This window comes from Cannabis sativa, chromosome 3, assembly GCF_029168945.1.
Source record: "Cannabis sativa cultivar Pink pepper isolate KNU-18-1 chromosome 3, ASM2916894v1, whole genome shotgun sequence".
NCBI classification, from domain to species: domain Eukaryota; kingdom Viridiplantae; phylum Streptophyta; class Magnoliopsida; order Rosales; family Cannabaceae; genus Cannabis; species Cannabis sativa.
The window spans coordinates 27,171,047-27,184,898 of record NC_083603.1 but is presented as its reverse complement, the minus strand read 5'-3'; the positions used below and the strand labels follow the sequence as shown (position 1 = coordinate 27,184,898).

The following is a 13,852-nucleotide window of genomic DNA, read 5'->3' as shown; positions in this document are numbered from 1 at the left end:
GGTCATTTGCCAATCTATGCACTGAGCACTCATTTTGGAGCTTCCTAAATGTCATTTTGATACATCTAAAGTTCGAAAGCAAAAAGAACAGAGAAAATTAAAAATGATGTCAAATATCATTTATGTGGAAATGAAACAGAATTGGAGACAAGCAGGTTGTAAAGGAGACAAATAGGTTGCTTTACAAAAAGTTTATTTATTTTTTCTTTTTTTGAAAAACCAGAAAGTTTAGAAAGATACAATTTAATTGCTAACAAAAAAATGTTAAAAGAAAAATAGAGAAAAGGAAAGAGTGATGAGTGTTTGTGTTTCCTTAAAGAAAAAAAAAAGACTTGACACTAGAGTCAGTGTCAAAATAGAAACTTTTCAAATTATATAGATAATAGTGAAATTTAGTCATAATTTTGGGGCCAATATAATATTAACTTCAAATATAAAAAAATATCGTATGAAAGCGGGAAGCATGTGAGTGAGTGAGAGAGAGAGACCAGAGTGATGAAACTCGAAGGTAGGTGAGACACTGCAAAATTCAAATCTTCAATCACATTGAATGTAGAGAGAGAGAGTTAGAAGCACCATAGCATAGCCTCATTGCTTACTCCTAGACTCCATATCCCGAATGTGGCAAGCTCTCTTGGCCGCCGCCGTGGCTGGATCCACAGGCTTAGTCGCCAAACACCTCTTCAAGCCGACCCCTGATCCCACTGCCGCCGCCGCCGCCGCCGAGAAAAAGAAACCAACAAGTCTTCTCGATCACGAGGAGGAAGAGGACGACAGCCATGGAATCAGGTTTTTGGGGTCTTCAAGTCATCGGGGTTTGTCTCATGCAAGCGCTTGTGAATGTGAGGATGGGATCTTTAGGTTTTCCAGTACGGAGGTGAATGGGGGTCGGGTTGCTTCGAAGAATTTGACTAAGAAAAGAAGGGTTTTGGGTCGTCAGTTGAAGAAAGGAGTTGGGTTTGAGAGATCTGATGGATTGGAGCAGAGGAGGAGTGTGAGGAGGTTTGGTGTTTGCTTAAAGAGAAGGAAGACTACCAAAAAAGTAGCTGGAAAGAACGAAACCTGTTCTTCCTCTAATGGTTAGATGCCCTTTTCTCTGCTTCCATCCTTGTTTGGTTTGAGAGTAAATTTTTGTTTAGAGAGTAAAATTGAAGTCTGAAGTATTTTACTGAATAATTGATTAGTTTCTTTTATCAATTGAAATTAATAAACCCAAAATGTTTTGTTTTTCGACTAGAGATCGGTTCAAATTTTATAATAATTTGAAGCTTTTTGAGAAAAAGAGGAAGAAGCACAAGTTAAAGTACTTAAATATGTTGATGTTTATGTGATATGTTTATAGGTTTTGTCGTTGGGCTGGTTCATGGTTAAGCTTACTACCGGTATTGAATTTGCTAAAGGATAATTTGTATAGCTTTATCAAATCAAAAGTGCTTAAGCTCAAAATAACTCAATAAGGATACAATTTTCTCAGAGAGAAATTATGTATGAGTAATGAACTTTCCTGAATGCATGTATGTGTACTTTCAGTCTTGGGGTACTTGGTATTGGTATTTCTAACAAGTTACTTCTGAATTTGTTAGTTTAAACTTTTCATTTTTTGTTTCTTGTTGTGTTTGTTTCTTCAGATACCTCCTTATTTGGATGGGGACTTGGGGTTGGGATAATGTACATGATGTCAGCTGGCAAAGGCGAGTTCAGTAAACTAAATACAGCAATGAGTGAGACGGCAAAGGTTGTCGAAGAGTTAAAAACAGAGATTTATAAAAGGAAAGTTTCTCCAATTCTTGATGTTACATGTAATGCATGTGAGGTCATTTCAAACCACAATGATTTTCACGCAGACCTTAACAAGTCAAGGAGAAATGAACAACTTGGTTCTAGTAACATCAACAACTTCAGTCCTGTGATAATTGATGGTGAATGTGGAAGTAGTGCTCTTACAGAAGAGCCTGGGCAAGGGGTGCAGGAAATGGATCAACTGGAAAAGGAGCTTGAATCTGAACTACAAAAACTGCCATGGTGCACTATAGAAGCTTCTGACATAGAGTGTTCAGTAGATTTGGTCAAGGTGAGCTTTTGGGTACCCTTCTATGCTCAATTTCTTTTACCTTCATTGATTACATAATACATTTTAAAGCTTTTTCTTCAACATTACTAGTGCCATGCTGTCATCTTCACCAACAATTTAAACTAGCCATGTAACTTAAATGAGCTATTAATGCTGTGTGCTTCTATGTGGATTCTTGACACGTGGATTTTTTTAATTTTATTTTTCTTGTTGTGATCTGATAGAAACTACAGTTTTCAGAATGAAGCCTTTATCTTTCACAACATAAATAAATAATAATAAATAAAATAACCCCTTTAGTTTTTAGGAAAATGTGAATGTGGTGAACAGAGCAGGAGTAGCATTAATAGCTTACCAATGAAATGAAAAGAAATGGCTTATGCTTTTGTTAATTCATGTCTTTCAGACATTTGTGTTTCCAACTTAGAACATCATGTCATTTTGATGTTAGAAATTTTGTACAGACCGAAGTTTCAGCTCAACGGTTCCCTGCTGAACAAGAGAGACAAGATTATGGAATTCTGCCAGTAGAGCTTGATCAAAAACTTTGTCATTTGCTCATTGAACGACAGGAAAACCAAATAGAGGAGCTGGAATCTGAATTGCATGTGGCCCAAAGCAAACTTCATGAGAAAGAGGCTGAGCTCCAAACACTGAAGGACTGTGTTAAGCGCCTTACACAGTTCTCTATTTCATCTTTCTCAGGCAGGACTTTTCTCAAAAGGCTCTGTTGTGTTTTTTTTTTTTTGGGTGCTATAAATATTATATATATATATTAATTGCTGCAGCTATGGAACTTAATCTGACATAAAGACTTCTTTATTACCCTTTTTTTTTCTCTTCTTCCCAGATGATGAAACCGAGGTAGAAGATGAACAAGAGCAGGCCCTTGATTGGAATTACAAGAAGGTTGGATCTGAGTTAAAAGAACCTGGAGTTGGGATGAAAAGACCTCTTGATTCAAATATCATGAAATATGACGTTATTTCATAAGTGGGCACAAAGGTAATCACAAATTCTATTCTATTGAGAAATAATAGATTCCAGGCATATTCTATTGTCTGGTGTGGGTCCATTTAGAGTTTCAAGTCTGTGCAGCAATGTTAGGCCAACAACAAAAAAAAAATGAAAAAGAAAGGGTCTTGAAGTCTCATATTTCTTCTTGCATTCTGCACCAGCAATATTATATTACAGTTTACGGATTACTTTATTTAATGGCCTAGTGTCTAGAGCTAAAACCCTGTTAACAAAGTGATCCTAAATTGACTTGGCAATGTGGCCCTTGCCCGGATCTTGGTTTAATATAATTATGCCAGAAAGGCAGAAAGGAAGGCTGAAATCTAAGTTGACTTTTTTGTTTCCTTGTTGGGTCATAGAATACAGCTCAGTAGCCTAGCCCACTTAAACACTATCAAATAACTATATATTATTACTCAGAAACTATCTATCTGTTTGGATTTGAATTTTAGCAGGGTAAGTGTTCAGTAATAAATTCATATAGTGCTCTGGTGGTTGAATGTGCCCTTGGAGTTGGGACAGATGAGACTTGAGAGGGAAAGGTGGTGCCTACCAAGTGGGTCAGGGGTTTTCTTTCTTTCCCAAATCTATAAAAATGGTGGGGATGATGACCCCACTGACCCAGATGTATGATTTTTTGCTGGAAATTATAAACCTGTAATTGTTCCTTTTTTGTTGTATTATATTGATAGAAGAAGCACAAAAACTCTTTTTGGAATAGTGCAGTATCGCCATAATCTGATATGATAAAGATGGCACATACATATGTAATGTTTTTGGCAAACCCCAATCATCAATGTAAATTATGGAGCTATATTTGTTGGGGAAATTCCGCAAAGGATTTGGTTTGAATTTTCGTAATATCTTACATAGGTTTAGGTTCTATATACATAAAGTTATTTAGAGACAAAATAAAAAATGTAGATGAAGATGATGAGGCTGACGAAGTAGTCCAAATGTATAGGAAAAACTACTGTAAAGTAAGGTCTAGGAAGTTAGTACCTAGTAGTGATTTGACTAGTGTGACCCTTCAATTATGAGGTCGGCAATCTACCAAAGTACCAAGGAGGCGTTTGGTTGGGAGGAATGAAAATATAGGAATAGGAATGGAAATGGGAATAAGAATAGGAATGGAATGGAATAAAATTTAAAATGCATAAAAAATATTGATAAAAAAATAATTAAATTTTTATTCTTGTTACATTGGAATGGTCATTCCTTCCTTTTTAAAATGGAATAGTCATTCCACCAAAATGGTGGAAAGAGCATTCCATTGGAATGCCATTCCAATACTTTAAAATGCAACCAAACAAAAGAATGGAATGAAAATTGTTTCCTTTCCATTCCATTCCATTTAATTACCTCCAACCAAACGCCACCCAAGTTTTTATTTATGGAATTGATACATTAAAACCTCCAAATTTCTCTATTTTATATTATAGAATAATAATGGTGGTTTTAGGCAGAAGCTCTTTTAAAAATTTGTTGGCATCAAATTTAATGACAGTTAACCATAGTCACTTTTTTTTGCTCGATTTATAACTGCACACTTAAATTACCAAATTTATACTCTTTTACTATTATTATTAATTTAATGATATTTATAAGTACACCTGCAAACAGTTGCAACAAACTACCATTCAAACATAAAAGCACACAGATTTTTTTTTTTTGGTAATGGTTTTTCCTATTGTACTATGGACTAGTTTATGTGATAAATTTCATTAAAATCTTAATTGACTGACCCTGATTTTTCAGAGGATATATAATAAATGAGCAACCAAGACCTAACTGTATGAGTGAAGAGTACTACTCTAAACCTTCTAAATACATGTTGAAATTTCTTTCCAAAAAAAAAAAAAAATACATGGTGAAATAATTTAACGATGATGTTAGTTATAGTTACAATATTATTCTTGTAAATTTTTGACATTTTTTGAATATTTTATAGCGTTGGAAATAAGTTTGAATTTTTTTAACATATACCGTAAATTGAAATATCAGAAACTATAAAATAATAATATTGACCTGAAAAAATATTCGGTCATAAAAATTATATAGTAATTGACTCTTATATTTCACTTTCTCCATATTGTTTTTTTTTTCAAAATTCATTTTGTTAATAAAAATAAAAAAACAAATAGTAAGAAAATTGTTTGTTTGTCAATGTTTCAATATGTCTACATTAAAAAGTTGCATCAACATTTAGCAAAAAAAAAAAAAAAGTTGCATCAACCACAATAGGGAAAAAAAAAAAACAAAAGTTTAAATCAATCACCATCCAATCATGATTCATGAATGGTTGAGTAACTTTGAGTGGACAAGCCAAACACTTTGCACTTTGCCTTATCTTGCAAACTTCACCAATTCAACTATTCTACTTCTCCCTAAAAAAAAATATTCTAGTTCTCCATAACACAATGGCAAATTTCAATTCTTCATTTTCTTTTTACTTTTGCCACCCAATTTTCAGTAAATTTTTTTATTATTATTTTATTTAGAAACAACAAAGTCCCTAAAAAATAGTATAAAAAATTGACTGACCACCAGAGCACAACCAGCCAAATACAACCCTGCAAAGACTACTAAAACTACACTAAACACCACCTCGAAAAATAGAAAATCTTCACAGTCGATTCACCCATCCGTGTAAAGATAAATTATTTATTTATTTTTTTATTAAATTATTATTTTTTTCAAAAAAAAAAAAAAATTAAGAAAACATAAACAAACAAAACCCCCTAAAGGACCACCATCCATATCTTCTTTCTCTTCTTCATATCTTCTCTGTTAATCCATAGAGACAGAAAAGCTCAAACCATAATCACAGAGAGAGAAAGTAAGAAAGTTTGGATTTTTGGAGAGTTTGGAAGTTGAAGATGAAGTTATCCACCAAACCTATATCCAGTCCGGGTCGAACCGAGAAGTTCCCACCTCCATTGATGAGGTTTCTAAGAACCAATGTGGGAAGCAAAAGCAGAGGAAGGTCACGTGCGAGTCCAATGTTTGTTAGGAAGAAGAACCCTTCTTCCGCCATTGAAACTCAAGAGCCTTCTTCTCCTAAAGTTACATGCATGGGCCAAGTTCGAGTCAGAAGGTCTTCCAAACAAAAGAAACCCACCAAGCCTCGCCGGACTGGGTCAGCTCCGGCGAAGGTGGAGGACTCGGTTTGTTGCCGGTGTAGATGGATTCCGAGAGCTCTGTTTTGCCACCATTATTGTGCAGAGAAATTCAGACCCAAGTTGTGTAGTTCAGTTTGGAGCAAGTGGTGTTCGTTTTTTCAAGCTAGTTTTCGAAGAAAGGTTGTGAGTAGAGAAGAAACCTGTAAGATTGGTTCGAGATTCGATGTGAAGAGTCAAGATTCAGACGAAGAAGAAAGAGAAGCTAAGATATTTGCTAGTGCTACTACTACTACTGCTACAACTACTACTACTTGTTCTACCACTCCACCTAAGAATGCTTTCCTTTTGACTCGTTGTAGATCTGCTCCCTATAGATCTTCTTCTTTAGCTTCTAGATTCTGGGGTTCGCCATTAAAGTCTGAAAAAACAGAGCAAGAACCCGAAGAAGTAGACGATGACGATGAAGACCAAGACAGAGAAGAAGATTGTTCGAATGAAGAAAAACCCATCTCAAAATTGGAGTCTTTTGAATCAAGACAGACGGAGATTGAAGAAAAGTTCGAGCTTTCCCAAGAAGTTGACGAGTCAACAACCTCAACTGAGAAAATAGTTTACGAGTCGGCAAACACAGAGAATGAAAAAGTAGTATTAGAAGAAGAAGAATCGAAAACAGAGGAAGTTGCAGGGTTCGAACGACCCCTCATACTAACAAGGTGTAAATCAGAACCGGCCAGAACTGGTGAGAAGCTCGATCCCGAGTTGATTTTCTGGAAAAACACAAGGTTGGGTATCATAAATTCATGCTCACCAACTGTTTGTGATTAAAATTAAAATTAATTTTTCACTTTTTCTTTATTATTATTTGTTTCTCCTAGTTCTTTTTTTTAGATATATTAAGTCCACAAAAACTCGATATAGATTTACAAATGAGTAGACATATAAATCTTTTTTTTTTTTTTTTGGTGAAAAAGATTCAAGAATATATTGATATTTTTCACATTTGTAATTGCAAGAGAGAATCTCTATATAGTGTTAATAATAATAATATTTAATATATATGTTCATATAACTCACCGTGTCACTCCTCATGGTTACCTGTGTTTAATATTTATTATTTCTGACTAATTTGTATTCAAATTTCTATGCTTTATTATATGTTTTGAAATTTGAATATTACCAAATTGGAATAATTTAAGCACCTTTGGATACTCTGACTAACTTCTACATTTCTCTTTAAATTTGACTAAAAAAGTATAATATACATCGGTTTTTTTCTAATGATGACATCTTAGAAAGTGAGTTATTCTAAATATAATTAGATGTGGTAGACATGTCTAGAGGAAGAAGATGAGTACTTTGTTGGGTTCAAACTTGAGTTGGCTACTGCCAAAGTTTACTTAATTTAACTTTTCTATTCTATTAATTGGACCAACAAAAGTCCATTCATTGTGTTCAATACGTGGCCTTGAACACTTCCAATCCAACTATACTTATATGTAATTTATTAGGGTTTAGTTTAGAGACATAAATATTCTTTGAGAAAGCTATATAGTTCACCACCTTCTAGTTTACACGTGCAAATGTGCCTAACTCATATTGTTATATCCACATGGAGTTTTGGCCAAGTTTTGCAGGTTTTATTTACTTCATTGGTGTGGACGTGGTCGTGGACCCCACATATTCAATGTCAACTTGTCACTACTCTATTTTTTTGAAAGAGAACTTGTCACTACCTCAAAACCTTGGTGATAAGCATTATTACCGTTTTTGTACTAATTTATCTAATAAAAATTAGTGCTATTTATCTTAATTTATTATGATTCTCTTTTTTTTTTTTTTTGAACCAGAGTTTTATTATGATTATTATAGGAAAAAAATGAATAAATAGGATTTTTTTTTTTAATCACACCAAACATCAACAAAATGATGAGCAATGTGAAACAGTTTTTTTTTTTTTTTTTTTTGGATAGATTTGATGCCACTCAAATATAGCATAATATAAATTTCATAAAATATTAGCAATGTAGGACAAAACACAGGATAAAACACCCACAGTTTTTTTTTTGTAATTTTTTTTTTTTTGAAGATTTAATCACACCAAACATAGAATAAATGGAGTTATGGCTACTTTTTGTATGAATTTTCGATATGGGGACATTTGAAACTATTGTAATAGTTTGGTGGAATTTTTTCAAAGAAAATATCAGAAAGAAAAAAGTTCATTAACAAAATCCTACAAAAGTCTTGGAAAGAAAAATGTGTTATTTATTCAAAATAAAAGTACTTACTTCCACACTTTTCCTCGTGAGGTATGTAAATGGGCTTGGGTTTGCTAGTGTAGTAAGGAAGAAAGTTTCTTAACCAAATAGTCCTTCATAATAGTGTAATAATCTTAACAGACATGATTTGAGTGCAGAGACATTAATTATGAAGTATAAAGCACAAGAATATATTCCCAGTTTTGGAAGATGCTCACAGCTAATGACTAAAATCCAAAAAGAGAAATAGAAAAGTGGTTTCTGAACTCAAAGATTGATCTTTTACCAGCTTGATAAAAGCTCTGTATCATGCTGCACTTTTATAATTGAGGGTTTCCGCACTTAGATTTTGGTTCTTCTTTTCTTTATGATGCACTCAAAAAAAGCTGCTTGCTCTTTCAACAGCTTTCTAAGCTGTGCTGTGTAAAGTTGGACTTTTAGGAAAGGGCCTGGCCTAGAAGTAAAACCTTTTATCTACATATATGTGGATTTATCTAGCTTTTGAATGATGGTCTTTTACGGACCTGACACAAGGGAAATTTGATTTTCTATACTTAAAAATTTTCAAAATTTCTTTTTTGAACCAATACATTTTACACTATGAAAAATATGACTCTTTTTTCAAAACTCCAAAAATACCCCCCTCTATCTACTTTGTCTCTCTCTCTCTCTCTCTCGGACCGAAAAAAAAAAAAAAAAACATATGGTTCGATGGTCGGACCACATGGTCCGATGGGTCCGACCAATCGGACCCATCGGACCATGTGGTCCGACCATCGACCATGTCCATCTCTCTCTTCGTTTTCCTTAAAAAAAAAAAAAAAAAAAAACATATGGTTCCGATGGTCGGACCACATGGTCCGATGGGTCCGATTGGTCGGACCCCATCGGACCATGTGGTCTGACCATATGTTTTTTTTTTTTTTTCTGTTCGAGAGAGAGAGAGACGAAGAGAGTGAGAGGGGGCAGTACAGTGGGTGGGTGGTGGAGGTGAGCCGTGGTGGTGCATTTGAAGGTGGGGTCGGTGAAATGGTTTGAGCGTTGACGGCGTGGGTGGTCTGCCGTGGGTGTGTGGGTGCGGCACCGAGAGAAAGAGAGAAAGAAAGAAAGAGAGGCGAAAGAGAGAATAGAGGAAAAGAGAGAGAATGGGTGTGGGATTTTGAGAGGGGTAATTTTGGGATTTAGGTAAAGTAGGCATATTCTAACAATTACCTATAATTTAAGTTTTTCTAACCAATTAACCCTTAAATTATGCATAAAAAATCAAATTTCCCTGACACAATTGGGTCATTCTTGAACCCAAACTTTTAGAGTTATACCACTGTTTCATCCACCATTTTTAAATTTTCACTTCAAAAGAGTTAAGAATGACAAATTAATAACAATAATCAACTTTTCCTCAATTTTAATGCTTAAATATTACAAAATTGGAATAGCACCACTAGATGAGTGTTATGATAACTCAATCTTAAAATTATAGAAAGCAAATGATAAAATTAAGCTTTCATTTAGTGAGTTCAATTTTAGAGCATCCTGATTAGCTCCTCTAAGGGCATCCCCAATGATAAAACTTAAATTTGGTGTTAAATCAACACCAAAAAATTACTATTTCAACACTATTTTTTTTGCAATTGCAATCACAACACTAAAAATTACACTAAATTTTATATTATTTATTATTCAAAATTAACTGGATAGTCAATATAGTATATAAGGAGACCATTGAAATTCTGGAAAAAGATTACTTTATTAAGCAATTATAGGAAGGCACACTCACCCAAAATGGAGTAAAGCTTATGAATTGAGATGCAATTTAACGGACATGTATTTGCGTGATTGGTGAATGTTGGATGACAAAGTAGGTTATTTATTAAACAACGAACTATATAATTGAGTGTAAAATAAGTTTTAGAGTGGTTAACCAAGTATGAAGATAGTGATGATTGCAAGAGAGCAATGGTGGTGTATGAACTAGGGAGTAAAACCTTAGTGATAATGACGGGAAAAATATACGAGGGTCCTAGTGTTGATGAATTAGCATCATCAACGAGGGACTCACTATAAGTTGGCATAGAAGTTCATGCCAAGGGATTGTCAATAAAATAGAGAATATACCTGAGGTATGTATATTTTTGGGCATGTTTGAAAAGATTATCAAGATGTCTACCAAACATAGAAAAGAAACTTCTAGATCAAGGAATGATCTTTGATTAATTGTTATTAGTTGAGAATTCGGGAAATGGGTATTTCCAGTTTAGTTATGAGTACCTGGTATGAGCAATATTGCCTCTACCGTATAGGTTATATCAATTCACTTTATAACAGTAGTTAACTGTCACTACAGCAAATATAAGAATTAGAGGCGGAAGGGTCCACCGGTAATAATTGAGAAATCCGCTAGCGGCGGACTAACAGTACCCCGTCGCTAATAATCTGACACTATTATTAGCGGCAGAGCACTCCGTCTCTAATACTTTTAAATTTATTTTTTTTTATATAAATTAATATTAAATATATTTAAAATAAAAAACATTAAATAATAAAAATATAATAAAAACCAATTATCTAATTTAAATATAAATCAAATTTAAAGTTAATATATAACTACAATATCCATTAAACAAACTAACTAATACTTATACTATCCAACTAAATAATTACATTGTCTAAGTTTACAAAATGCATAAACTAATCACTAATGTTGTTCATCATCACTTCAAAACAAATTAAGGTCAATTTGGTGAAGCTCTTCATCTACCATGCCATGCGAAAATCACCCAAGCGTAGGATCTATCTTAAGATCTATCGTTGGCATATGAGGATAAGTAAAAATTGTTGCTCCTGCTGCGATGAACCAATAACCTCACCATTATTATTAAGTACTTCAGTTAAATAATTATAAGATTATATCACAATTTAATTCAAATATTATTCTTATTTAAATAACTTATTTAATGGAAAAATTATATTATAAAATAAATACATACTCATTAAAAAAAAAATAAACAAATAAATACACACAAAGATATTAATATATTACATTAACTCAAGTATTATTTTCTTTCACTAATATAAATATATATATTTATGGAAGAGATTTCAATGGTTACATTTTTATTGTAACTATCATGGTTACATTTTTTTAAGTCATTGGATTACTATTAAATGGTTGTGATTAATTTAAAAATTAAATAAAAATAAATAATAAATAACTTGTAACCTGAAAGTAACCTAATAATTTATTTCCTAATAAAACTTTAATTAAAATTAATTATATTTTAAAATTAAATTAATTATAATTATTAATTAATTTTTTGCAATTTATTACTACATAGGATCTTTTAGCAATTTACTTTTTTGCACTTAAATTATTTAAATTTTATAGCGAAATTTTTTATAATTTATAATTATACACATATAATTTCATAATTTAAGTTTTATTATACTTGTAATTTTAATTTTAAATTATTACACTTAATTATTTAATTTTTTATTTAAATATTTAAAAAGTAAAAAGTAAAATAAGTTGAAGAATTTTTTAGAAAAAAATGGCTACACTTGTTATCGATTGACTAGTTTGAGGCCTCATACTTAGTTCATCTAATTGTAACAAAATAATTAAATATCATTTAAAAATAATTAATTATTTAAAAATTTATTATAAGAATAGAATTTATAATTTGTGTAAAATGAAGTTTAATTTTTGTAAAAAAATAAATTTTATTGTAAATATTATAATTAAATGGCTTAATTGTTAAAATAATTAGAGTAAGGATTTAAATATAAATAAAAAAATTATTTATAAATATTAATTGCTAAAAGAGGTCTTGCTAAATATTAATTAATTATTTTAAGAAAATAGTTAATTATAATTAATTAATTCTAAAAAAGGAATGTTTACCTATTAGTAACTTGCTATTACAAGTCAAAGAAAAGTGTAACCATATGGTTACAATAAAAATGTAACCATTGAATAGTCACCCATATATATATAGGCACTTATTTACAGCTATTGAAAAACACAATAATTTTACAAATAAAAATTTGTAATAAAATACCTACTTATTCAAAACTAAAATATATCCTAATTGTGTTTTCTCCTAAATATGAACAAAAAAAAATATAGATACACATCTATAATAATATATGTAAATATATTATACATACATTTTAAAAAAGTATATACATATTGAAAAAAATATAACTTTTTAGACTACTGTATAATTTTTTTTTTTTGTGAAATATATAAATATGTATACTCCTAATCAATATATACACATATAATTTATATTTAATCAAAAAATATACACCTCAAAATAATTAAATAATATATCAGTTTCTAAAAAAAATTATATATATACTCATCTTTACATATATACCTCATTTATTAATAAAAATTAAAAAAATAATTATAAAAAAGAGAGAGGAAACTGGCCCAAAAACATTGGTTTCCTCTTGATTTCCTTTGTTGCAGTGCTCTAGCATTTCCACACAGAGAAAATGACTAAAAAAGAGAGAAAGCGAGACCAATTATTAAATATATAATTAGATATTTCTCAAGTAAATAATTACAAAAAAAAAAAATCAGAAAACATACTTACCCATAAGATTATCATTAAGGTGGTGATATGTAGGGGTAAATTTAAAGGAGCAAGAGGAGAGGGATTGATGGTGGTAGGGGCGGAGACGAAGAGACGAAGAGACGAAGAGGGGGAGATAGAAATTAATGAAGAGTGAAGATGAAGATGATATATATATATATAAAATTATTAGGGGCGGAGATCCGCCGGTAATCATAAAAATGTAATTTTTAAAATATTATTTAATATTATTTGCAGCGGACTACCGCCGGTAATAGTCCGCCGCTAATAAATTTGAAATTTAATACCGGGATAATTCCCACACAAACCAATTTTTTTTATTTTTTAAAAAAATTAACCCTATTATTAGCGGCGGATTTAGTCCGCCCCTAATAATTCCACTGGTAATGTAACATTTTCTTGTAGTGTGCAAGTGATTGGAAAATTTAAAAGTTGTGTCAGTTCAAGAGAAATTGATGCAAGTTAAAATAAGTAGAAATGAACAAGATTCAAGTTGACAATAAGATGGAAATTCCTCAAGTTTAAGTGAACAAAACCGATGAGGAATTGTAAGAGGTCAATGAAGGGAGTGATGGGACTTGATTTTTTTTACGAAAGAATAAAAGCAAGAAATACAATTAGGAACGACAATGAAGCATCTACTTTCTGATAACCCACCATGAGCTTACATTGGATTTAAGCATACTTAACTTAGGTAATCTCAAGATGGAAAATCTTTCGGGGAGTCATCTCAGAAAGTGTACGAGTGAGGACAAAGTACACTAAAAAGATTCATATTAGGAT

The 13,852-nt window shown here is 31.8% G+C and overlaps 2 protein-coding genes across 5 annotated transcripts; both read left to right on the top strand.

The window, feature by feature from the left end:
- Window positions 1-448: 448 nt before the first annotated feature.
- LOC115710021 (protein POLAR LOCALIZATION DURING ASYMMETRIC DIVISION AND REDISTRIBUTION) lies at window positions 449-3,917 on the top strand. Of its 4 annotated transcripts, none has more exons than XM_030638320.2 (5): window positions 449-1,079; window positions 1,629-2,071; window positions 2,536-2,776; window positions 2,922-3,076; window positions 3,544-3,917. In XM_030638320.2, the coding sequence occupies exons 1-4, from the start codon at window positions 620-622 to the stop codon at window positions 3,062-3,064; spliced, it is 1,287 nt and encodes a 428-aa protein (XP_030494180.1). In that variant the 5' UTR covers window positions 449-619; the 3' UTR covers window positions 3,065-3,076; window positions 3,544-3,917. The 4 variants fall into 4 exon arrangements, with proteins under 4 accessions (XP_030494180.1, XP_030494182.1, XP_030494181.1 ...); XM_030638322.2 differs by having other exon boundaries at window positions 450-1,079; window positions 2,644-2,776; XM_030638321.2 differs by having other exon boundaries at window positions 451-1,079; window positions 3,541-3,917.
- A 1,441-nt stretch (window positions 3,918-5,358) lies between these two features.
- LOC115711558 (uncharacterized) lies at window positions 5,359-7,164 on the top strand. Its single transcript, XM_030639912.2, has one exon. It carries the CDS (start codon window positions 5,968-5,970, stop codon window positions 7,033-7,035), a length of 1,068 nt encoding a protein of 355 aa, XP_030495772.1. The 5' UTR covers window positions 5,359-5,967; the 3' UTR covers window positions 7,036-7,164.
- The last annotated feature ends 6,688 nt before the right edge of the window (window positions 7,165-13,852 follow it).